Here is a 23,775-nt window from a genome sequence, read left to right as displayed (position 1 = left end):
AAGAGTTGGAGAGAGTTGAAGGGCGGGGGATTGGGGGGAATTCAAGAGTCCCACTACGGGTCAACCCTAAGGGACACACTATCTTGTACGTTATTACGAGGTCTATGGGAGATTATGTGTTATAGAACAAAGAACTTTCATTGGTATCAAAATGTAAAACATAATTATGCAAGCGGGCGCAGGAATGGATGCGCTTCGGTATTCCTGTAAAAAGTCAGTTCTTGGTCAGAGTTTGTTTACAGGCTACGTCAGTCACTTACAGAACATATTTATCCAAGTCCACGACAGTAGGGTCGCTGAACAAAAGATAGAAATACTTCAATGTCTCAGATAGCCAGAAAGACTCCATCGTATCCTTGTGGATCGGTTTCTGGGCTGTGACATCGTGGATGGCCGCGTTGGCTAGCTCCGTTCGGGTATACTTCGAAATAGCCTCGAACATTTTCCACCCCTTGTGACGCCAGGATTCGTCGCCAGTCAGACGGTACATGATAAATACTGACTCGATCGCCTCGGGCCGAAGGTAGTATTTCGGCGACGGAATACTGATCATGCCTGCGGGGAGGTGGTCTTTGCCGACTTCGGCGATGTGAGGCGAAGCGGGCGACGAAGACGAACGAGGTGCATCCCGGTCCTCCAGTTCGGTTCCACTGGGAGTAGGGCTCGGGCTTGAAGCAGGAGCAAATGCTTCCGCACGTTTTCCTAATGCGAGTCCATCTCGCTTGGACAACACATCGCTATCGTGGGGGTTTAATGAGCCCGGCATGGGGATGGGAACCGACCCGCTCGAAGATCCTTGGGGTGGATCGTGCGAAATCAAATTCACGCGCTGTTCGTAGCTGCTCTCACCGTTGCGGAACGAATGTCCTGCTCCGGGGTCTATGCGAGAGTAGCGTGCCACACCAATGTCAAAGCGGGCTTGATCCCACTCACATGCCGAGCCTTTCTCACAGGGCAAAAGGCGGAAGCGCTCAGGCATCACTCCGGTTTGTGTCGACTCGTAAGCCCAAACACAGCCGTCGGTCAGTTTGGCTGCAAGTTCCAGATCAGCATCGATGCCGAAGGCCTTGGCTCCTATGGCGAACATGCCGCCGACGAAACATGTCAAGTGAGCGCCTTCGTATTCAAGATCGGATGGAGTGAGCTCTGCAATCTTTCCAGGTGTCATTGGACTAGTGGAGGCCATGAACCGAATATCACGTCCACCTTTCACCATGGGTTGGAAGAGAAGATTCTTGCGGGCCGCAGCGGCTGCCTTTTTATACATATTCATGTATTGCTCGTTCATGCCACCCAGTAGCAGATATTCCTTGGGCAGGTATTCGTAGGTCGAGTCAGCCATTCCTCCCATGGTGTACCCGTTATCGCGGGGTGAATGGGGAAGTATCAAGCCGCCATTGCATGTATCTGCTGGTGTATTTTGCTCGCGTGACTGAATGCGAGACTCGCTGGCAGCTTGCGTATCATTGGCAGGTTGGGCATATCCTTCGATGTCAGGGCTTGTGTCTCGTGGGATGAGCTTCAAATAACTCTCAAGGTCTGTTGGTGCAGCGTAAGTCTTGTGGGTCACCGTAGTAGTAGTCTCGGCTGTACTAGCGAGGTTCTGCTCGGGTGTAGGGCTACTATCACGCGGAGGTGTGTTCTTGGAGTACTTGGGACATCCCTGTGCATTGACCCGTAGAGGCCACAGTCCAGGGATGCTAGTTAAATCCTGGATTTTCTCCAATTCGTTGGTAATCCGGGCTATCGCATCATAGTATTTGTCCCGCTTGGTCAGTTGAGCCAAACGGGTAAATTCCAAGGAAAGCGACCCAATTTCAGCTAGGCCGGCTCGGGAAGACGCCCGATGCGGCTTTGAAGCATACTCGCTGGGAAATGTTGGTTAGTCGTCATCCAGATGATCAGGGATAAATTGTGACAAGACTTACGGGGCCCAGCGATAGTAAAGGTGTGGCATGCGGTTGGGTGTGTCAAAGGCACCAATGAGAACCTCAGCAAGCTCCTCTGCTTTCTCCAAAAGCACCGGGTATCGATGACCAGAAATGTCATAGGCACCCAAAAGACCTCCAAGGTAGCGGATAGTTGTCTCAAACATCGGAATATCTGCTCGCAGTGACGTTTTGAAATCAATGTTTTTGATCAGATCCAAAGCCTCGGAGAATTCATCCTTCAATTGCATAATCCAGAGAGAATCGAGGGAATCGACCAATGTCGCTCCCCAGCCGTTGAATGGGTCTTCAAACTCCTTCGACAGAGGCTTGACTTCGTCATGTCCCATCGCAATCTTCTTATAGCCTCGCCAGGCATGCGTGAACTCGGCCTTGATAGTGCTAAGCCGTTGTAGGCGCTCTTGCTTGCCGGAGCTCGACTCATCCTTGAACTTCGCTTGCAGCTTAGGAATTTTCTTCGTCTCTCCCTTTGGCAGCTTGATCACCTCCTCTGCAGGGACGGGGAACCGTTCGGGGAACTTCTTCCACTTGGCCGTTGGAATGCCAGGTTCAGGGCGCTCCGCTGCCATTCTGCCTGTCCCTCCATTATCAATTTCCTCATCATTTGCGCTATTGGTATTCTCCGTTGCCGGTGGTGGCAAGCTGTCGGTGCCTCCCACCTTCGCTGGTTCCTTCGCGGGTTCCTTCGTGGAGTCCTTCGCAGAGTCCTTCGGATCACTCTTGATGGGAGTCTTCACTGGTGGGGTGTCGGAGGGATCTTTAAACCGGTTGCCGTCCTTTGAGCCGCTATTGGGGCCCACGGGCGAGATGATCTTCTCTGTCTGTGGTGGGGAGGAGGTGGAGCCGCGGTTGGGGTCGGGAAGCACGCGGTTTCGACTCTCCTCAATGGCAGCAGCAACGGCCGGGTTTTGCGGATGGGCAGCATCGGGTGCGTGAACGCTAGACTCTTCAATCACTGTATAGCTCCAATCGCGTGACCGCGCAAAGTGGAAGAATGTGAAGACGACAGCCGCCGCGAATATGACCAGAACTCGGTATCGGCGAGCTCGAAACATCGCGAGCTGTCACCTTCTAGGTATATTCGTTTCGAGAAAAAAATACTTTAAAAAAAAAGAAGGAGAAAGGAAGACACACCAAGGAAATTAGCCAAGTCCAGATGAAATCACGAGACTCCACAAGTAAACAAAAAGATCCACACGAGAGCCTCCCCGTTCTATTTTGGTTCTTTCTGTTCTTTGACATCTTCAACTTTTCTTCAACTCTTATTTCCATTTTATATCTTTCCTTTATGTTTTTTCCAACTTCAATTTCTCTTGTACAAAGAGATCTTTCCCGATGATATGCTCTCAATTCCTCAATGCCCTAGAGAACTGCGATTCTTGGGCCTCAAGACATAGTGGAGATTGCAGCCCAGACGGCATCTTTTAGGGCGAATAAAACAACGAGGCTGTTCAACGTTGACCATTGGCCCCAGATTCCGGACTGTCACTGGATTAAATACATGCAACCCGTAAGGGTTTCTCATGTTGGCCTATCATCAATCGACTCTTCCGCTAGCTTGTCTCAGCGCGGCCTCCATCACAAAGGTGGTCCACATGGCTCATCTCCCATTGGTGTGCTAATAACCCCTGCAGCCTGCAGCCGAGAGACACATAATAATCCGCGCGATTATGATTGCATGGGAGCATCGACAGCAATCTGGACCGGAAGATATATCCTACACAATACGGAGTACTCAAGTATAAATAGGGGGTTCGCCGGGTCATCAGGTCACTAGGTCGGGGTAATGACTAGTAGTAGGTTATGTTACATTGACCTAGTGAACTAGTGAGGTACATAAAGTCAGTAGTAGGTCTAGCTGAATGCTTCCCCAAGCTAGGTTTTGTCCCTAAAACCTCTATCCTGTATAGCGAGTGCGGTTCTAGACCCTCAAGGATGGCACGTGGCAAATAAGTCACTCCTGTCATATCTTATTCTATAGTTAACGATGTACTCCGTACTCCTCATACAATACACCGGATTTTAGGTCAAGCAAGTTGGATTTCCCTTTCCGCTTTAGTGCTGGGCACCCCCTGAGTATTACGTAATCATTAAACTTGCTTACCCCGATCGGGAAATTCGCATGGCACATACTATATACAGCACATACATACGGAAAATTATAAATAAAATGAGAAGAAAAGACAAATAAGTACTAATAACTCAACCCTTCAACACCGAAAGCTCCAACACGTGAAGTTGAGTCAATTACAGTATAGTGTTGCTAACCATATCCCAATTAGGTATAGTCATTGTCAGTGGATACCTCTTATTCCTCGAGAGGTATATTGCAAAGCTGATGCGGCGTTTCTACTTTGAGCTGCAGCATCAGACGCAGCTCTCGCCATGTCCGCACCGGATTTGATTGCATTCTCTAAGTTGTGGATAATAGCCTCCAACTATCAGTGGAAAGTTTCTCGTTCAGTTATTCGACTAGTGAGCAGGAGTAGGGTTCATTGGCATTGCTCAACCTTGTTTCTTCAGCAACAGATTGAAATTAACAGAGAGTAAAATATTGGGCACGATAAATCTCAAACTTCCAGCCGCCAATACGAAGTGAACTCAACTTCGGAGGACCATACTCAGACAGATCTAAATCCAATGCCATTTCATACCCAGCCTCTGGAAATAGCCAAACAAAGCATTCTTAGGCACATATCCAGCAAATGATCTCTGCCATCCAGCTGCAAACGAGCCCTCAATTGGACCCAACTCCCCAAACCCAAGGATTTCAAGAGCCCAAGGTGTCAATAAGGCCAGAATGCCCAATGCAATCAGCGTAGTGTACACAGGATGGTCTGTCGCAAAGCCGACAGCAGCGTTTCCACTCTGGGCCGCAGCATCAGAGGCAGCTTTCGCCATGTCTGCGCCGGAATTGATTGCATTCTCCAAGCCGTGCAGGATAGCTTGTGCTATGGCGTCGGTCCAACTTTCCGTGGAAAGTTCCTCGTTCAGTTGTTTGTCGAGCGAGTAGGGTTCGTCGGCATTGAGGATTTTAGTGACAATAGCGGAGGCAATGGACTCAGGGGATCGGGGGTCGGTGGGAGGACGTGACTCGTTCGCCAGTCTCCCAAAGATACAGCCTCCGATACAGTCGAGCATCTTGTTGATGCTAGGTTGTTTCTGTGGATATGAATGTGGGTTGTCGGTGGGCAAGGTCAAAGAGGAAGGCACATCAAGAGCGATGGAGGGATGGAGGGATGGGGGAGGGAAAGGAGGGGCACAGGGGTGTATCGGTATTTGGGCGCTTGCACAGATTCCTAAGGTGCCTGATGTTCATGGGTGCATGTGACTTAGGACTAGTTAGTAGACAAACATACTGCTTACATCATAACAGACAAAGGCAATGGATGATAGAGCAATGAAAGACTAAACACTGCATGAAATGGTCATATATCGTGTCTGAAGCATATAAGCAACGAGCTTTCTAAGTAAGCCTACCACCAAGAAGTGGCACAGGAGACGAATATCTAGATCCCCGTCCGTCTGCCTTCGGTATTAACTTTCTGGAACTGCTGAATCAACCCCAAAACACCGCCCCCACCAGCAATGGCGTCGATATTTTCACCTTCATCGCCCTCATCAGGATCATCCTCGTCCTTGCTGAGTGGGTTCATGCGCCAAGAACCGCCGAGGTTACCGTCACTAGTGCCTGCACCTGCACTGGAATTACCGGTACGAGCACCCGACTGCCGTATTGTTGAATCACGGCCGTCTTGGGATAATGGTTCTTCTTCGTCGTCGATAGTATCCGTAGACGGGTGTCCGAGCCGAGAGCGATGGTGCTGCTGGGGGCTGGTTCGGGCGGCGCGGAACCCAGTGGTTGAGGGTTGGTGGTGCGGGTCAAGCAGGATGGATGGAGCAGGAGATCGGTGATCGAATCCTCCCATTTGCCTTAGTTTAGAGCCTCCCATCAGTGATTGAGCGCCAAATGGCACACCGGCGGTCGGCCCAGTGCGTGCATGGAGATGGTCAGGGCGATCAGGAAGAGCACCGAACTCGGCTGCAGTGGGTGAGTTGAGGGTTGGCAAGGTTGGCGGTGGGTGGAATTGTCGTCGGCTGTTAGGTTGATGAGTGGTACCGTAGTTGTCCAAGAAGCCATAGTAGGAAGCTAGCATCTTGCCATCTTTAGTTGAGAAGTAATCAGTACGCAGGTCCTGTTTGCCAGGATCTCGACGCCCGGGTCCGGCTTGGGAAAGCACATTTGTGCCCTTCTTGAAGTCGAATACGGCAAAAGAGCAGAGATAGCCTACCCCGTCGACGTGCACGGTGAACTCCCGGAAGAAGTCAATGAGACGGTCACTGCACTTGGGCAAGCTGAACCATAGGACGAAAGGAGTGAAAATCATGCTCAAGATCTCCTCTAAGAATATCACAACTTTCATTTGATAGAGGATTGCAAATTCTTTCCGCACGTCGTCGCTATGCAAACGCCCCTTCCATCCGGACGGGAAGTAATGAGTAAAATCGATCAGCTCGAGAAGTGCATACTCGGGGTCGAAGACATCGGTCTCTTCGGGTGCCAGCCCTCGCGCAAAGGCCCAGACTGTACCGAAAATACCAAGATAGAATAGCACAGTCCGGTCAGGAGTAATTTCAAATCCAAGGAAGAGCTCTGGGTCTATCACCGAGGCAAGGGCCAACACCGAGGCAAGAGCGCCAGAGATGAAAGCAACGAACCGTGCCACTTGAATAGTCTTATCCTTGGGAAATTGGTCCACATAGCGACTAGCGAATGGATAAGACATATTGATTCGACGCTCAAAGAGATGCCAAAGCTCATTGAACTCGCGGAATTTCCACTCCGCCATAGGTGTATATTGACGGGAACCGATTTGGCCCGGATTCTTCTTGAACTCATTGAAGTACCGGAAGAAGTAGTGCATCATAAAATAGACCACAATAAAGGGCGCTACGAAAATATTCATGACGCCAGCGAAAATAAAGCGCCGACGTAAGCCATCACTCAGGGCTCTCCGATGCGTGTCCTTGAGGAACAGGGTTCGCAGTTGGCCTTGCTCATTAAAGACATAGTCCATGACACAAAGATTGAGATTCCATTCCATGGTTCGGGAGAAGAGTTGTCGATTTTTGAGGAATGGGATAGGGAGAGTAAGGTCCAAAATATCCTTGTTCACTAATGCGATCATGTAGTTCTCCTTGCGCATTAGGCGGTTGGCAATGTCGTGAGCGTCCATTCTCTGCTTTGACTGGCTGCCCAGGAATCTTCGATGTTTGGCAGAAACCGCAGCCGCAGTAGATGGATTCGAATCTCTCAACGCCATCAGTCGACTGACCACTTCTTGCCATGAAATCGTCTGCACCTCGGCATCCGAGACGCCGAGCAAATAGAAATAGAAGTCATGCAGGTGTTTGAGCCTGCGAATGTCTAGTAGGTACTGGAAAAGCTTCCCAATCCAGAAGAAGCTAAAAAGCCACAGCAAAAATGTGGACGACCCGGACATATTTGCTGTACATTGAGGCACGAGGATGTCATCCAGAGTTTTGCTTCGCCGAACCTTAGAATAATCAATGCAGTTGGTTAAAAATGTAGAGAAACCAACAACGAATGCAAATGTCCTGTGTGTACTGTCAGCTTCTCCTAGGATGCTTTGGAAAGGGTTTCATCGTGAACTTACAAGAGGTTCAGCACCCGGGTCAGCAGAATAGACCAAATTCCGTTCCCTAAGAAGTATATATAGACGTCCTTTAAGAAGTTATCCAGATCCTCGACGTTCGCCCACCGCCACATTGCCTTCTTCTTGGGGTCAACATTGGCAAGACCAGGGTGTTGGCCGGTGAACCATCTCCCTATTGGATGACCGCTTTCACTGGGCAGTGTTTGATGGGCTGCTTGTTCATTCCAACGTGTTCCGGTGTGTTGTGAGGATGGACCAGGGCTAGGGGTTCTTCGTCGGTCCGGACGACCATGAAGTCGGGGAGGAGGAGGTAACTGTGATTTCAGATCTTCGTGATGACCTTCCACCAGCAGAGACTGAGGGACGTCCTCATCATGATCATCGAGCTCATATCCGAGTGGTGATTCTTGTGGCATCCACCGAGGCCGGGACGACTTGCGACGGCGGGTGCCAGATGGAGAAGCTCGCTCTTCAGGTGCCTTGCCCGACCGTGCCTGCCCAAGCAATGCAGTGCTGGGGCTGATTATTTCACTATCCTGTGCATCCGCTAGTGCATCCTCCAGTTCCCGGTCACTAAATTGTTCCTGTTGGTCTTCTATGACCAAGCCCGCACGTTCTTCGAGATCAGAGTATTCGGACCCGACGTCATGTTGGCGAATGGTCTCATAGACCGATGGTGAGCCCGTTGGAGGTAGGAACCGTGATAATATGTTAGAGGACATCATTTTGAATCAGACTAAGGCTATAGTCAGACCATTCATGGCAACAGCTTCAGAAGCCAGTGATCGTGGTAATGAAATGCCATCCAGCGGCGCTTGAAATGCGGATAAATGGGGATCACTATCAATACAATAGACTGAACGTAATCGTGTTTCAAATGAGCATGCACCCTAATTAAGGTGATTGTACCAGCTTATAAAATAGTAGCCTCTGATTTAGTCCTCGTGATAACAGTCACCAGGAGCCGTGATCATTCCCCAGACCTCCCGATAGCTATGATGACATAAAGAAGGGGTATGTGGCCTCAGGCAGCAATCTAAAGTCATGTGCGTAGATATCACGTGTTTAGGCCCTTGTGGACCTTATCTTATCTCCACAGGTGATTTTGCCTCCATCAGGACTAACCTATCCATATTCTACCTCCATATTCTTCTCACTCATTGACTCTATAATTATTCAATCGCTAGCTCCATGGATTTAGGCTAGAATGGATTTCTTTGCATAACTCCTGACGGAAATTATCTTATTGATTTTCGAATCCTGCTGCGACCTCACTAGCTTAGAGGGTCTACAACTATCTCGAGCGGAGCAGGTATTCAAGCCTCGTACAAGATTGTCCCGGAGCATACCTGAATAAATCTTCCCGAACATCGGAGGGGCTCCACAATGAATTCACGCTCCGAACCTCTATCGGTCCTACGACATTCACCCCACAGCTCTGCTAGAACAGGACGCTATGCGGCCTGTTTCCGTCCACCATATAGTACTAGTACTAGTACTCACTAGCTGCGGCATGCCAAGCTATGAGTACCGTCGGTAAAAGTCCATCTTACTGCCTACGCTTGTCTCCGGCATTCTTGAGTCGTCTCAAATCCGCAGTGCCCCGTCGTCCAATCGCTTCCCTGGCCGACGTTATTAAATGCGTGCATGGAAGACTTCCAGAACCCACTGGTAAAGTACAACAATTTAGGATTGATCCACAGTTCCACAATACACTCATCTACGATGGTTATGAGCGGGTACCGTACCGTACTGAGTAGAAAGCACTTTGAAATTGCGACTTGCTATTTTTGTGTTGAATACTTCAAAATCAGATATGCTTATATGCTTACATGCTCATATTTATCATCTCTCTACGGCTCAATCTGAACTTAGTTCTGTGTGACTCCAGTATATAATCCTGGCTGAAGATCTCATTTCCTAACCGCTACAGACTAACAATTGACTCCACTTTCGGAGATTTCCCTCAACCTGTTTTAGTAGAGACTCCCCTCCCCGGCTACGACATTATTAATGTCTCTATTAGTGTATAACTAACTAGAGTGAATCAAAAGTACCTACTCCGTCAAGGTGTTAGCCTAGGTGCATATGTACCATAGTTGGGGCCAGGATCTGCGCCCCGGACACCACGTTTGGATTTGCATATTGCAGAGCAGACCGTATAGAAACATTCATTTAGAATCATATAGAGTTAATCCAAATACAAGTAGAAGGTTGCCATCGTCAGGAGCATATGAATCCATACATTTATAATATAATATACTAGTACGATGCACGGCCACAAAGGGATCAATATCTCAAGCATGACCGTCATGACTCAAGACTTCAGGGCCCATTTCCACTAGCCCGGTGATCCGCAGCCAGTGCGAGTCAGCAGAAAGACGCCATGCAGTTATCTCGACTTCTAGAAAATCTCTCGGCAGTTTAGGACCATTTCGAAAAATCCGAAAAGCTATTGATCTTCACCTCAACCCGCTATTTACTTCTTCCCTTGCTCCGGTGATATTACAATATAGACTCGGTATCTTCGGTTAAAGGCTTAAACTGAAGCTGAAAGGCTGGGGGTTGGATCTACATCTACGGAGTATCGAGGTAAATAGTCCAAGCTCACTTGCTCTGGGGATGATTAGGATGTATATAGAACGTGCCCATCCACGTTGCGCTGTCATCCAGGTAGCCTAAAACATGGGGGGAAGTATAAATTGACGGATATAGCCAATAATAGACTTGCAGCAAGCTCTAGAGACTAAGATAGAGGCAAAAGGGTCAGAAAGCGTTGCCATTCCTCATTATTTCGTTATTTTTCCCATATACAGATTCAGCTCCGCTATCCACTTCTTTCTCTCCTCCCCTCCCCCTCCCCTCTCCCTCTCCCTCTCTTTCTCTCTCTCTGGCTTTTGGCGATCTTTACCGGATCTTCCCATTGCAATTTCAACTTGATTCTTCATTAATGGGAAATATTTTCCTTTGAAGACCTTCCCCCTCATTCTGCCCCCGTCCCAAAGCGGCCTACATCTGCTGGAATCCGCAAAAACACCTCTATGCGCACACACGCACACCTCTCCTAAAGAGCATAAGCAAAACCTTCCCAATTTCAAAAGGGACTGATGAAGGTATGTGCGCATGTCTTTACTCCCGTATACCCTATCCCATACCCCCTCCCCTCCCTCTAATAATGATATCACTTCACGCCCTTCTCAACTACCAATTTCTATCGGGCCGCTTCTTCAGACCACTAACACTGACAGCGACACCCTCGCTATCGACTGGCCGGACCATTGGACGCTTAGCGCATTCGTTAGATTCTCCTGCATCTCTCAGACAAACGACGGTGACCTGCGCCTCCTTTGTCCTAGCCTCCCATTACTACTTCCCCTCTCCCGGCGCCTCGACCGAATGTGCGACCCCAATACCCAACCTCTCACCGGACTCCATGTGGTCTCATAACAATCTCCTGGGCAAAAGCGATCCTCAATTATACAAGCGCAGCCGTGCCGCATACGTCAGTTGCCAACAAGCTCTTCTTTCACCGATTGTTTTGAGGGAGGTTGTGTTGGGTGCGACAAGGGAGTGAACCTGTCTGTCTCTCCTCTTTTAACATATTGACGGGTTTCATTTTCGGTTTGTCTCCATCGCCTGTCGAAGGGGCTGTCTTATAACAGAACGAGATGGAGCCCGAGAATCCGAACGCGTACAAGCGAAGCTCGATGCACCAAGCGTTATACAGTCGTCCAGTGGAACGGCGTGCTAGCAAGAAGTCTTCATCTAGGGATCGGCATGGTATGGTCTATCCCGACAGTTTCCGAGAAACTACCATTCGAACTGTGACGCCAGAGTCACAACCCTCTGTCAACAATTCCCCCTCATCCGAACCGGAGCACCTCACGGGCGGCGCTTTGTCTTCACCTCGAAACACCGTGCGATCACGGCCCGTCGAACCAGAACGTCGTCGGGATTTCAACAAACATTCATCTGCAGCAGGCGAAGAAGATTCTCCGCTGGAAGCAAGGAGTCAACGGGCGCGATCACGGACAACAGCGGCTGACGAGCACAGCGACGTCAACCCCAACAAAACTCGAACTCGCGTTGGGTCAATTAACACGGCCAGTCCCTCTCAATCGAAAGTGCCCGACGATCAGTCATCTTCTATCGGGTTTCCGTCAATCGAGTCCCCAAAATACAACAGCCAGACCGTCCCTCGCCATCGACTGAGCAAAGTTGCAGGTCTGGTCGCCGGTGGAGCACAAAATCAAGATTCATTTGGCGCGCCCCTCTCGAGTGCGGAAGGCACCAAGATCCTGCAGCTGATGAAGACCACCTGCGGTAGAATGCATGGCATTCTATCTTTTCGAACAGCCTCGACCACTGCCTGGACATCCGGATACTGCGCTATCAACGTCGCGACTGGAAGTCTCATTTACCAAGCCAAGGGAGAGCCGGCATTGGCCAAAACATTAATTCCTGACCTACGTGGTTGTCGAGTTCGGACATTGTGGGACCCTGAGCTCCAATGCACCTATCTGAGCGTTCACACATTTACCTCTGGGCTTGGGATACAACTACGACCGCACGTGAACGAAACCTTCGATTCTTGGCTTGCAGCTCTACTTTGTTGGCAACCAATTCGGCCCAAGGGCGTTCAGAACAAGATGACAAAGCCTCAAGAGGTTGTGATTGGAGACCGACGGATCCCTGAACGTCGACGCAACTCGGAAACCGCATCACAAAAGGATGCAACTATTATCAAAGTTGGTAAGATGCTTCTATGGGACAAACCGTCTGCTGCCGGTGCAATGCCGTCGTCCGGACGCCGCGTATCTACGTACCGACAATCAAGGGCTCTTTCTTCCTCGTGGCAGAAGGTGAGCTGCACACTACAAGAAAACGGCTTTTTCAAGCTCTACACAGAGTCCGACGTCGCTCTCTTAGCATATGTGCAGTTGTCCCAGTTATCACGCTGTGCTATTCAGCAGCTGAACTCATCGGTGTTGGATGATGAGTTTTGCATTGCCATCTATCCTCAATATACAGCACACCCGGTATCCGATTCCAACGTGCGGCCTATATACCTCGCTCTCGAAAACCGTGTTCTCTTTGAGGTTTGGTTTGTACTTCTCCGTGCATTTACAATCCCAGAGCTCTATGGTCCGGTGTCTAAGGGAGGGGATCGAAAACCAGAAAGCGAGGCAAACGAAGTAGCAGTGACAAAAGACATGTTCCGGATTGAAAGATTCTTGAGCTTGAAAATTGTGGAGGCGAAGCTGTTTCGCCCCATAGAGGAGGACACCCCCCGAAGCCGAAAGGCATCAAGATCACATGGCCAGCCTGTTCCAAGCTCGAAGGTCAGCGACTATTACACGGAGGTACTCCTCGATGGGGAAATTCGTGGCAAGACTGCTGTCAAGTATCGCACCATGAATCCTTTCTGGCGAGAAGATTTTATCTTCACTGATCTACCGCCAGTACTATCCCAAGCCTCTATCCTCGTTAAAACCCTCAACCCGACACAGAGGGACTGGACACTTATCGCGCATGGAACATACGCACCCAACCAAGACGTGAACGCGGTGAACATGCTGGATGAAATTGAAATTTCCGCAAATGATATCGTCTTCGGACGGGTAGACCTGCGACTCGAAGAATTGGATGCCGGCGTGGATATAGAAAAGTGGTGGCCTATCCTGGATAATCAAGATCAGGCAATTGGCGAGATGTTCATGAGAGCACGGATGGAGGAAACTGTCGTCTTGATGTCCGATGAGTACTCGGCAATGTCGGAACTTCTCCACTCCTTCACTAATGGCCTGACAATCAACATGGCACAACTGATGTCATCGGAGCTAAATCACCTGGCCGAGATGCTTCTGAACATTTATCAGGTCTCAGGGTCAACGGTGGAATGGATCTCAGCCTTGGTTGAAGATGAAATCGATGGGGTTCACAAAGAATCCACCACCAACCGGCTGAGGTATACAACGAGGATTCATTCGACCAATCCACAGGAGACTAGTCAAGAGCGCGAGGTCCTTGTCAGAGACATGGGAAGGACGGCCACTGTGGAGGCTAACCTCTTGTTCCGTGGAAACTCGCTTCTAACTAAGGCCCTCGATCTTCACATGCGTCGTTTGGGCAAACAGTACTTGGAGGAGACTGTCGCGGAACGACTACGCGATATTGATGAGAGCGATCCGGAATGCGAAGTTGATCCGTCTCGAATTCCACGCCAGGAGGATCTTGAACGCAACTGGCGAAACCTTACAGCTCTCACCACAAGCGTGTGGAAATCCATTGCGGGATCTGCGTCGAGGTGTCCCCCAGAACTGCGACGCATCTTCCGGCATGTCAGGGCGTGTGCAGACGATCGTTATGGTGACTTCCTCCGGTCCGTGACGTACAGTAGTGTTTCTGGTTTCCTCTTCCTACGCTTCTTCTGCCCGGCTATTCTGAACCCGAAACTGTTCGGGCTTTTGAAAGGTATGGAACTACGCTCGTACCTTGACTTGTCCTTTTGCTAATCATCTCCAGATCACCCTCGTCCTCGTGCACAGCGCACTTTGACCCTCATTGCCAAAGCTTTGCAAGGTCTGGCCAATATGACAACATTCGGCAATAAAGAACCTTGGATGGAACCGATGAACAAATTCCTCGTCGGTCATCGCACGGAATTCAAAGACTTTATTGATTCGGTTTGTGCGATTCCCGCCGATCGACCAGTCCCCATCGTCACACCCTCCTACACCACCCCTATCCAAATCCTTGGGCGGTTGCCCCCCACATCGCGTGAGGGATTCCCTAGCCTTCCATTTCTCATTGACCATGCCCGCTCCTTTGCGAACTTGATACGAGTCTGGCTTGATGTCTCCCCGGAACGACTCAACGAATTGACCGAGCTGGACGTCAGCCTTGCCAAGTTCCAAAAAGAAGCCCTTCGCCTGCGGGCACGCACCGAGGAATGTCTCAAACGAGCCGAGCAAGCAGAACGGCCGAGTGGAAACCTTGAGATCAAATGGGAAGCACTGGTCGATTCGATGGAGCGACCTGTAACCTTCTACGACGAGAGCTTAAGCAAACCCGGCACTCCAGCGCCAGAAACGGCAGCTGGTACCGCCCCAAGCAGCCATCGCAATTCGACTGGCTACTTCCCTACGCGTCCTCCAGCTCGCCACTCCACTGACCAGGTTGCCGATCCCGAGGATGACACTCCTCCAAGCTCGTCATCGGCGACCTGGGATCAAAGCCGCATTCCATTTGCCATCCCACGCTGGTCTGACCCACGTGACAGTACCGGAAGCTCGAAGAACTCCTCGACCTACTCTCTCGAGTACTCTGATTCTGCCAAGGCACGCAGGGCCAGCGTCACGAAAGAGTCCTCCTCCTCCTCGAGCAAGTACCGCTTCTTCGACTTTGTTCCTGCTCCCTCCCGACGCAAGGCCAAGGAACGTGACCAGAATCAAAACAACCACTCGCACGAGGATCTACGCAATGAATCTTAATGCACCAATGCCTGCCCATGCAATCTCCTTTCATTCTTACGTGTTTTTGACTTTGTTCTTTCTCGCCTATCTCTTTCCCATGTGCTTATGATTGCTCATGATTCCAACGTTCCTCTTTTATCCCCATTTTGCCTCGAGTTCCGTTCTGCCTGATCATCTATATGTCTATGTTCTCCTCTAAAGCATGTGTCATGGTGTTGATACCCATTCCTTCTTTTGATTGTGTGTTTCATGGTCCCGCCCTCCCTTATACACGTCTCCTCCAGTCTAGCTCTAAGATAAAAACAAAGAGAGCTAAAAAGAACACGATCTGATTTTGAACTCGGCTGAGGCTCTTGTGTTTTTCTCTTTTTGGTCTCTTTTTGGTCGTTCTGAGGAATCATCTGGGTCTTTTTCTTGTGTGTTCGGATTCCTCTGGAGATGGTGGCCATCGTGTAAATACCTATTACTATTTTTATGTTTTTCCAATAGATGGAATGGCTTGGTGTTCTCATTTTTGTAGTGCTTGTGACTGTTATTAGATAGAAATAGCAGATCAAGGTCTCTGTACATCGGAAAACAATAGCAAGTCTGTCGTCATAACAACACAGCAGGGGATAAACAAAATCCTAGGCAACACGCCTCCTACAACACCTAGTCTTCAAAGGAAGCTCAAAACACAGTAATATAATTAGCAAATAACCTATACAGCCACACGCTGCATAAAGAAGATGAGCGAAGATTCATATCACTTCCACAAGCAGAGCTTGCCACTAGCGGTGCCACCAGCAACCCAGTTCTTGCTACGGTGGAATACAGCCACGGCAGGAACAGCCGTGATCCCATCTCCACCAAGCTGTGCAAGCTGATCCCCATTGCTGCTGTACACGTCGACAAAACGGTTCATGTTGCCGATACAGAAGCGCTGGATGGAAGATTGCGGGTTAGGTTGCCATTGAGGGCGGAGACTAGAAGAACAAAGTTAGGGCTTGATACTTGGCAGAACGAAAAGGGATGCGAAAAAGGAAAGAGAGGGATAAGCATACATAGTAACCCAGCGGCCAGTCTGGCAGTTGTGGCGGACAACTGTGTCTGGCTTAAACTCCTTTGCTGAAAGTGTGTGGCCCTGCTTCCACGAAAAGAGACCCTTTGCGCCCACATCGTATATCTTCAATGTGTCGTCGTAGGACGAGGTGGCAATCTGCCCAGCAGAATTGAAAGCTGCGTGGGAAACAGACAGCCGGCTTTCATCCTCGGCAACAGGAATGGGATCCTCCGGCGACAGCTTGCGCAGATCCCACAGTCTCAGGAATCGATCTAGACTGGCCGTGGCGAAGTAGTTGGGCTGGGTGGGACACAGTGTGAAGCCCCCGATCTTCTTCTCAGAGAGTTCCCAGTTTGACACATTGGTATCTTTCCGCGGCGTTCGTGTATCGTATCGCCCGAATCCACCCTGGAGTGTAGTCCAGTACAATGTGTTAGGGTCATCGGGAGCCATGTCTACTCCGGAGAGTGCCTCGTCAATAGTAGTAGATTCGGGAGCATAGGTCTCTGAAGAGACCATTTTCTCCAAGTCCAGTGATCGAATCGAGCTGTCGTAACTTGCCGTATACAAATGTGTCGGCTTTGAGGGGTTGACCATCATTGCGCTAATGGTCCGAGTATGTGGCTTCAATGTGGTTAGGACTGGATCTGGATCAAAGTCATCCTCGTCGTCGTCTTCGCCCGGGGTAGGCTTTTCCTGCGAAGCATCTAACATGCCCAGATGACCTAGTTTGTCGCCCGCGAATATAAGAGGTTTGGATTCGGATGGGTGAAAGACCATGCTATACACACGCTCCGGGGTGATCTTGATCCCTGTAATGATCGAAAATGTGTCAGAATGGTAGCTTGTGGGTATAGAGAGTATAGTGATTACGTTGAGGGTCCCAAGACTCCCACAATTTCAGCCCATTCATCTCCTCCCGAAGAGCCTTTAGATCTTTGTCCGTCGTCTTCTCAATTTCATCTTCCCCAAAGGTCCTCTCATAGGGCTTTGCAACACCCTTGGTGATAACATCCACGCCGATCAGGCTATCAGGACTAAGCTTCTGCCCAGAAATGAACATATCCGCCTGGCTGAATGAGTCTGTCCGGCGCATCCTCTTGAGTCTATCTGCTTCGCGCATCGCCTCATATTGGTCGTCGGCCTTGCGCTTCGCTACTTCACTCTCGGCCGCAATGCCCTTAAGGCGTGAGGATGTGCGCCGCGGTGTGATAACTTCCTCAGTCTTCACTTTGGGAGCTGCGCGCTTTTTCAGTTTCGCGCCATTGCTGCGGGAGGTCTGAGGGCTTGCGAAGAGTCCCGAGGATTGCGATTCGAGAGTTAGTTTCTTCAACAGCGCATCGCGCTCGGCAATATTTGCTAAGCGCTGCTGTTCGAAGTCCGACAACTCATTTTTCCCCGACATATTCGTTTCGGGAATTTCAGGCGTACCAGGTTCGCGTGCAGTTTACGCCTCTGGGGTGCGAGGCACGTCTTGGAAACGCGTGGGCCAGTTACACGACATCACGTGACTTTGAGGGATCACCGGAGTCCGTGCTCTTTAAAGAAAAAGTGATCTTCTTTTGTTTCTCTTTTTTTGGAGTGAAGTTGCAAAGTTGAAAGGTGAAAGAGAAGAAGTAAGAGTTACTCCAGGTCGGATTTACTCTAAGAAGTGCAATAACAAGGCTGCGCAATTGACGACGCAGTTATGGCGACAAATATCAACCGGCTATGCCTTCTCTCACGAAGCAATTCCACGGCACCTTTCCTATATCAAACACGCACCCTTACACCACTGTCATCCGCGGCTCGGAACCAATTCAATCGTCGTTTTCCGCGCTCTTTTTCTACCCAGAACAATACCGAGGCCAATGCTGCAACAGAAAACAAATCGTTAGCGGAGGATAACACAAGTCAGAATACTTCTGAACAGCCAATTACCACCAGCCCAAAGACCGAGGCAGCTCCGAAACCGCGACGAAGCTATCTGCAGAAACGCGCAGCATCTGTATCTGAAAGGCCTAGCCTCAGACCATCTGTCGTGAAGAAGACAACGAAGATAGCACCGAAGATCACCAGCCAGGAGAAATTGATATTCGGAGGACTCTTAGAGCAGCTTGGATTCAAACACGATGGGGAAACTACCGAGCCGAGCTCATCGACACCAATGAGCGAGGAGAAGAAAGCCGAAATGGCAGAGCTCATGTCGGTGTTTGACAATCTGCTAAAAGACCCAAGACGAAAGAGGGCAGATACGAAAGCCAAGCAGCAGGCGAAGGACGACTACTCCTCTTACCGACGACCAGAGAAGTCAGAAACAGAAGAACAAGTCCCAGCAGAGAACCAAGGTCCAAAGCGAATCAAGCTCCGCGATCTGGGCTACACCGAGCCCGCCACAGCCACCGCCGCCGAAGTAACCGTCAGCCTGCGGCGGGCGATAGAGATCGTCATTCAAGCAGAATCCGAGCACATCGAATTCGCACTTTTCCAAGCCATCGAGGAAGGCAAGGGCGACATGGGCGTGTGGGAGGTCTGCAAAGAGCGCATCTTCTCCATGCTCCGCCACCTGGACGAGAAATCTCTCGTGGAGGCTTCAGACCCGGAGAGTGTGAGCACAGCAGACCAGCCCGAACCACCCACCCGGCCATCAGGACCCCTCCGCGTCCCAGCCGTTGTCCCAGTCGCCCCCGTCGTGGTAGCTCTATACCCGAAGACCCTCCTGATCGCCTTCCGCGTGCTGAACACGCACTTCCGCGAATCCCCGCTCATCCCTCAATTCCGCTCGACGATCAAAGAGTACGGCCGTGTGTCTACTTTCCTCGGTGCTTCGTCTGGATTGTACGATGAGTTGATCCACTACCACTGGCGCGTATGCAAGGATCTTCCCGCTGTGACATCGATCCTGCGCGAGATGAACCAGCTGGGCATCAACCCGAGTAGCAAGTCCCGCGGCATGCTGACTGCACTTATTATTCGCCATGCCCGGGACGTGGAGGCTCATCGGACATCCCCGAGCGAGAAGGATTTCTTCTGGGATATTCCGTCGAACAAGGAGGCTTTCGATGAGCTTACCCGTAAGGATGGCTGGATGGATCAGATCGAGGCGCGTTCGGAGGAAGAGGCGAAGCAACGCGAGGCTGCTCTGACGTTCCGCAGCTAAGCTCTGTTTGTTCCTGAACGGATTGCTTCTAATGTATAGTCTGCAATATCATGTATAAGTAGTATAAGTAGTATCATCAGCGAACCATATCAAACTTTGTTAATACCTCGTTCTTCATTCGACTATCCTATAATTCCAGAGTGATCTATGTACACGAACAATTGCATGCATCCAGCCAAAGAAAGAGCAAAAGCCAACTTAAATGAGCAACAGAAAAGAAAACCTCCACCAGCTCTACAACCCTCCATGAATGCCCCAAAACTTCTCCGCATTAAAAGTATACATATTATCATCCTTCCACAAATCATCAAAAGCCGTAAAAAGCACCAAATCCCCCCTCCTCTGCTCAAAACTCCTCCTCAAACTCTCAACCGCCGCCAACTGATTCTCTTTCGACGGAACCGCGCCCCCATTCGCATCCCCAGCATGCGGCCACCCAGACTCCGTAATCATAGTACGCTTCCCCCCAGCCCCAGCCGAGATACTACGCGCCTGCTCGAGCGCATACGCGCCGGCGCCGGCAGGCTGCTGCGTGGCGTCGAAGAAAGCATGGCAGTTCGCCGCGCAGTAGTCGGACACGCGGCAGAGTTCCGGGTGGTCGAGGTGCACGGAGAAAGTGTCGACTGTGACGACGGGCCCGGTGTACCCCTGTGCGCGAAGTATGGAGCGGGCGGTTTGTACGGCGGCTGCGACGTCGGTGGCGGAGTTGGTGCCGCCGTTTACGAGCTCGTTGCCTACGGCGATTGTGTGGAAGATTGACCAGTCTTTTTTGCCGTTTGGATCTGTTATTGCTTCGCTGAAGGCGTTGAGGCTGGAGGGGAAGTTGGTTAGGTCGTAGACGCCGGCGAAGACTTGCATGTTGTGGCGGCGGGCGGCGGTCGTTACGGTTTTGGTTTGGTCGCAGTCTGTTCCGTAGATGCGGATGAAGGAGTATGAGGAGATTCGGTCTAGGTCTTGGTTTACTTCTTCTTGGTTTTTGCACGTGCGGTCTGCTTTGTAGGGGGAGTAGGATATGCCGAAGTTGGCGTTTGGGTGTTGGTTTTGGTGGGAATGGGGGACGGCTGGTTTGGGGTGCGTGTGTGGGTGGTGTGGTAGATTCTTGGGTTTACCTTTGGCTGGGATGGGGTGGTTGTTGCTGTTCTTGGATAGGGCGTGTGGTGGTGCGCCATTTGTATCCGGGGTTGATATTGAGGGCTGCTTTGATGAGAGAGTTAGGGCTGGCTTTTGATAAGGAACCAACATCTCTTCTCTTCTTCGGGAACAGTTCTATCTACTAACATTCTCTTGGAGCGCAGAGGTCAAGGCCTGGACGTAGTGTGTTTCCGTGCTGATGGTTTCTCCCTTCTCATTGACCCAGACGACTACCTCTTTGGTATAGGCTGGTTGAGCGAGATTTGCACGGGGTTGTTTGTCGGCTATCGCTATCAGCAAAATCCTTTACAGGCATGGATAGTACCGTTCTTACCCCCAGCTTCGGCGCAAACACCACAGGCAAGTAGCAGGCCGACAAGTGACTGAGTAAGGCGCTTCATTTTGCAGCCAGGTTCTCCCGGGGGAGACTGATCTCAACACACTCGAGTGAAGTTAGCTGAACTTAGTCGACGGCTATAACACGAGTGACTTTGCAACCTTCTGGAAACACACACATATGGTGCCGATCGGATCCATTATAACCATGCTGGCGGGCTGGAGCACAGATCGACCTACGTGGACTCAATTGGTAGAGATTGTAAACACAAGGATAGCCAAGCATAGCGCTTAGATCTAGGGAATGGAATCAGAGGGGGGTTCCAGGTTTCAAACATGCCCCTTGGCTTGGTTGAGAAACCCTTCGGCATCTGATTTGCTCGACAAGGAGATCTTGCGTGCGGGGGCATCGTACAAGATCTCGAAGTCGGAGATGAACCATGAATGCTCGCTCCCAATGATGGAGAAGATGGAATGTGGGGCCCATTCTCGGGTGTCGCTTGGACACATTGAGGAATTCGGTGAATAGTCGGCAGAATGCTGGCCTGATATTATTGTAAGACATTAGAAGGGGGTGGCGGAGGAAGGGGCAGTTATATGGTTGGAGTCTGGCCCGGAGATATCAGGCTGCTGGTCTGCTGCTGAGGTTCAGTGGATACTACTATAGCAAGGAGAGCATTAAAAGCAAAGAATCGAAACACAAAGCAATAGCGTCCATTCATGGGACAAAGAGGGTTTTGGTCTGAATAATGTATACAAAATAGACATCCTTGAAGCAAAGAGCCAAGGGCAGAAGGGTAGTATTAAACAACTTAGAACCATGCACAGGTAGAGGATCAACCGCCAACAAAAAGAGAAAATGGTGGGCCTGTGCAGGGGATGCAATAAGAATGTATATCGACAAGGTAACAATACAAGGCATTAGGGCGTAGGTCGACTGAGGAGAATGGTAAATTGATGGAGTCCGTCATATAGGCGTGGGCAGTCATCGAATGACTGGTCAGGACCAGAGCTAAGCGGCGGGGGAGGGCATTACTTCCTCTTGCTCATCACCTTGGTAATGGCATGTCGAATGATCGTTCCTGCCTTTTCGATCTCTTTCTTGGTGAGACCGGTAGTGACGCACACCTTCAGTGCGGGCGGGATAACCTGCTTAGGCTGGAAGTTGTCCTCGAGGGTCTTGAGCCGCGTAATCAGAACGCCGTTGGCCAGACACTGCGAATATTAGAAATGGATTTGAGTCAGAATGGAACAACATGTAGACATACCTCATCGACAACATCTTGAAGCAAGAACTGCTGATCATCTTCTGTGAGACGCTTAGCAGTCACAACCTCCGGCTTGATGACCAAAACCAAGATAGGATTTTCAGGCGCGCTAGTGGAGTAAACCCAGTCGCTCCGGGGATCCAACTGAGCCCGCATAGCCTTGGTGTGTTCACGAAGTTGTGACACTGTCTCAGGGTTGTTCTGGAGGATGTTGATAGTGGCACTGGCGGTAGTCGAGAGAAGAGCGGGAAGCGCAGCGGAGAAGGTATAAGCAGCAGCCGAGATACGCTGGTGGTGAACAATCTCCTCTGAACCAGCACAGAAGCCACCACCAGCAACAAGGGGACCGGCCAGGGAACCCACAATCATATCAACCTCGGCAGCATCGACGTTCTGGTGCTCCGTGATACCACGGCCAGTGCGTCCCAAAACACCGAAGGACCAGGTTTCATCGAGAATCAAACGGAACTTGTACTTGAGTCGGAGTTCGATCTGCAACAGTTGTCAGCATTCCAATTCATAATCTCATGTAACGGGTTCACATACGATCTTGGGCAAGTCCGCCATGTCGCCATAAGACTCAAACAAACCCTCCGTGATAATGAATCGGCGAGTCAGGGGCTTCCGGGCCTGCTCCTTAGTGACCTTCGCGAGTACGCGCTCCAAATCCTCCATGTCATTATGTTCATACCACCGGACCATGCTTCGAGAGATCTGAATACCCTTTCGAATAGCAAAGCTAACCCCTTTATCCGCGATGATAATGTCACCACGCTTCGAGAAGGCCGGAATAACACTAGAAATGGTAGAGAAGGCCTGGGAGTAGATAATGCAAGCCGCAGTCCCCAAAAACGACGCGACATCATCCTCAGTCTTTATGTGAACATCCTGAGTGCCGTAGAAACCACGGGGTCCGCATGGACCCACACCATAAGCACGGAGTGTCTGGATAGCCTGTTCCTTGAGCGACTCATTCGTATTGAAGTTGTAGAAATTGAAGGAACCAAGGTTCATCACAGTGCGACCGTTGGTGAGTTTCGATTTCGGGCCTACAGGGCTACAGAGCCGGATTCCACTTGTCAGTAAAAATATCCGCGGAGTACGTCAGGCAGAAGCAATAGGGGGTACGATACCCAACAATCACGGTTCGCTTGTCAACTTCCATCTCTTCCAGGGCCGTCGGGCTCCCAACCAGGGGCTCTGGGGTCCATTCGTCCACGAGGTCGTCAATCTCGTCTTCCGTGAGTGGTACCACGCCCGGTTTGGTCGAATACTTGGGTGCTAGGAGGTATCGCACGGCGAAGAGGAAAAGGAACAGTTCGACGGCAGAACGAATTGGGTCATCTTGATAGCTGGATTTCACGTAGCGGAGGAAGATTGCGGAGCCAGGCACACGGTGGAATAGATCTGCGAGTTCGTGCAGATATTCGGAAAGGATACGCTGGGTCTCCTGGAGATCCATGGCGGAGGGTTGAGGAGAGCGCGGTTTATGCGTTACGCCAGGCCAGCGAGATACCTGAGATATGATAGGTTAAGAAGAGACGCGAAAGAGTGGTGCTTGCTCGTGGAGAACGGAGGGAAGATGAAACGGGAGACTCGGAGTGTTGGGAACCTCGGTACACGTGACCAGTCTGTTGACCCGTGCATTGCATGTTCTTTGGACATTCTACTGTGAAATTAGGGATTACGAACATAAAAAATAATTTCTTGAAAGCAATGCAATTTAATTCCGGTAGAAGTGTAAAATAAAACAAGCA

At 50.4% G+C, this 23,775-nt stretch overlaps 9 protein-coding genes across 9 annotated transcripts; 2 read left to right on the top strand and 7 right to left on the bottom strand.

Annotated features, from left to right (window-relative positions):
* Nucleotides 1–164: 164 nt before the first annotated feature.
* On the bottom strand, nucleotides 165–3,004 carry N7518_010123 (class I alpha-mannosidase 1A; the record flags this gene model as incomplete). The annotated part of the gene is made up of 3 exons (XM_057191049.1): nucleotides 165–204; nucleotides 261–1,868; nucleotides 1,929–3,004. The coding sequence occupies 3 exons, from the start codon at nucleotides 3,002–3,004 to the stop codon at nucleotides 165–167; spliced, it is 2,724 nt and encodes a 907-aa protein (XP_057037185.1).
* Nucleotides 3,005–4,580: 1,576 nt separating this feature from the next.
* On the bottom strand, nucleotides 4,581–5,090 carry N7518_010122 (uncharacterized protein; the record flags this gene model as incomplete). Its single annotated transcript, XM_057191048.1, has 1 exon — nucleotides 4,581–5,090. One exon carries the CDS (start codon nucleotides 5,088–5,090, stop codon nucleotides 4,581–4,583), a length of 510 nt encoding a protein of 169 aa, XP_057037184.1.
* A 368-nt stretch (nucleotides 5,091–5,458) lies between these two features.
* atgI (autophagy protein ATG9) lies at nucleotides 5,459–8,352 on the bottom strand (the record flags this gene model as incomplete). The annotated part of the gene is made up of 2 exons (XM_057191047.1): nucleotides 5,459–7,568; nucleotides 7,628–8,352. The coding sequence occupies 2 exons, from the start codon at nucleotides 8,350–8,352 to the stop codon at nucleotides 5,459–5,461; spliced, it is 2,835 nt and encodes a 944-aa protein (XP_057037183.1).
* A 2,943-nt stretch (nucleotides 8,353–11,295) lies between these two features.
* Nucleotides 11,296–15,120, top strand: N7518_010120 (GTPase-activating protein BUD2; the record flags this gene model as incomplete). Its single annotated transcript, XM_057191046.1, has 2 exons — nucleotides 11,296–14,101; nucleotides 14,153–15,120. The coding sequence occupies 2 exons, from the start codon at nucleotides 11,296–11,298 to the stop codon at nucleotides 15,118–15,120; spliced, it is 3,774 nt and encodes a 1,257-aa protein (XP_057037182.1).
* A 727-nt stretch (nucleotides 15,121–15,847) lies between these two features.
* N7518_010119 (WD domain protein) lies at nucleotides 15,848–17,549 on the bottom strand (the record flags this gene model as incomplete). Its single annotated transcript, XM_057191045.1, has 3 exons — nucleotides 15,848–16,067; nucleotides 16,146–16,956; nucleotides 17,018–17,549. The coding sequence occupies 3 exons, from the start codon at nucleotides 17,547–17,549 to the stop codon at nucleotides 15,848–15,850; spliced, it is 1,563 nt and encodes a 520-aa protein (XP_057037181.1).
* A 282-nt stretch (nucleotides 17,550–17,831) lies between these two features.
* On the top strand, nucleotides 17,832–19,283 carry N7518_010118 (uncharacterized protein; the record flags this gene model as incomplete). The annotated part of the gene is made up of 1 exon (XM_057191044.1): nucleotides 17,832–19,283. One exon carries the CDS (start codon nucleotides 17,832–17,834, stop codon nucleotides 19,281–19,283), a length of 1,452 nt encoding a protein of 483 aa, XP_057037180.1.
* Nucleotides 19,284–19,517: 234 nt separating this feature from the next.
* Nucleotides 19,518–20,525, bottom strand: scw4 (putative cell wall glucanase (Scw4); the record flags this gene model as incomplete). Its single annotated transcript, XM_057191043.1, has 1 exon — nucleotides 19,518–20,525. The coding sequence occupies one exon, from the start codon at nucleotides 20,523–20,525 to the stop codon at nucleotides 19,518–19,520; it is 1,008 nt and encodes a 335-aa protein (XP_057037179.1).
* A 555-nt stretch (nucleotides 20,526–21,080) lies between these two features.
* N7518_010116 (uncharacterized protein) lies at nucleotides 21,081–21,260 on the bottom strand (the record flags this gene model as incomplete). The annotated part of the gene is made up of 1 exon (XM_057191042.1): nucleotides 21,081–21,260. One exon carries the CDS (start codon nucleotides 21,258–21,260, stop codon nucleotides 21,081–21,083), a length of 180 nt encoding a protein of 59 aa, XP_057037178.1.
* Nucleotides 21,261–21,782: 522 nt separating this feature from the next.
* Nucleotides 21,783–23,480, bottom strand: lcbA (serine C-palmitoyltransferase subunit lcbA; the record flags this gene model as incomplete). The annotated part of the gene is made up of 4 exons (XM_057191041.1): nucleotides 21,783–21,965; nucleotides 22,019–22,510; nucleotides 22,565–23,075; nucleotides 23,152–23,480. 4 exons carry the CDS (start codon nucleotides 23,478–23,480, stop codon nucleotides 21,783–21,785), a joined length of 1,515 nt encoding a protein of 504 aa, XP_057037177.1.
* Between the last annotated feature and the right edge of the window lie 295 nt (nucleotides 23,481–23,775).

The sequence above is a fragment of the Penicillium psychrosexuale genome (assembly GCF_028828465.1).
Source record: "Penicillium psychrosexuale strain IBT 29551 chromosome Unknown utg000006l, whole genome shotgun sequence".
Lineage (NCBI taxonomy): Eukaryota > Fungi > Ascomycota > Eurotiomycetes > Eurotiales > Aspergillaceae > Penicillium > Penicillium psychrosexuale.
Note: the sequence above shows the minus strand (reverse complement) of the source record. Positions and strands in the feature narration are given on the sequence as shown.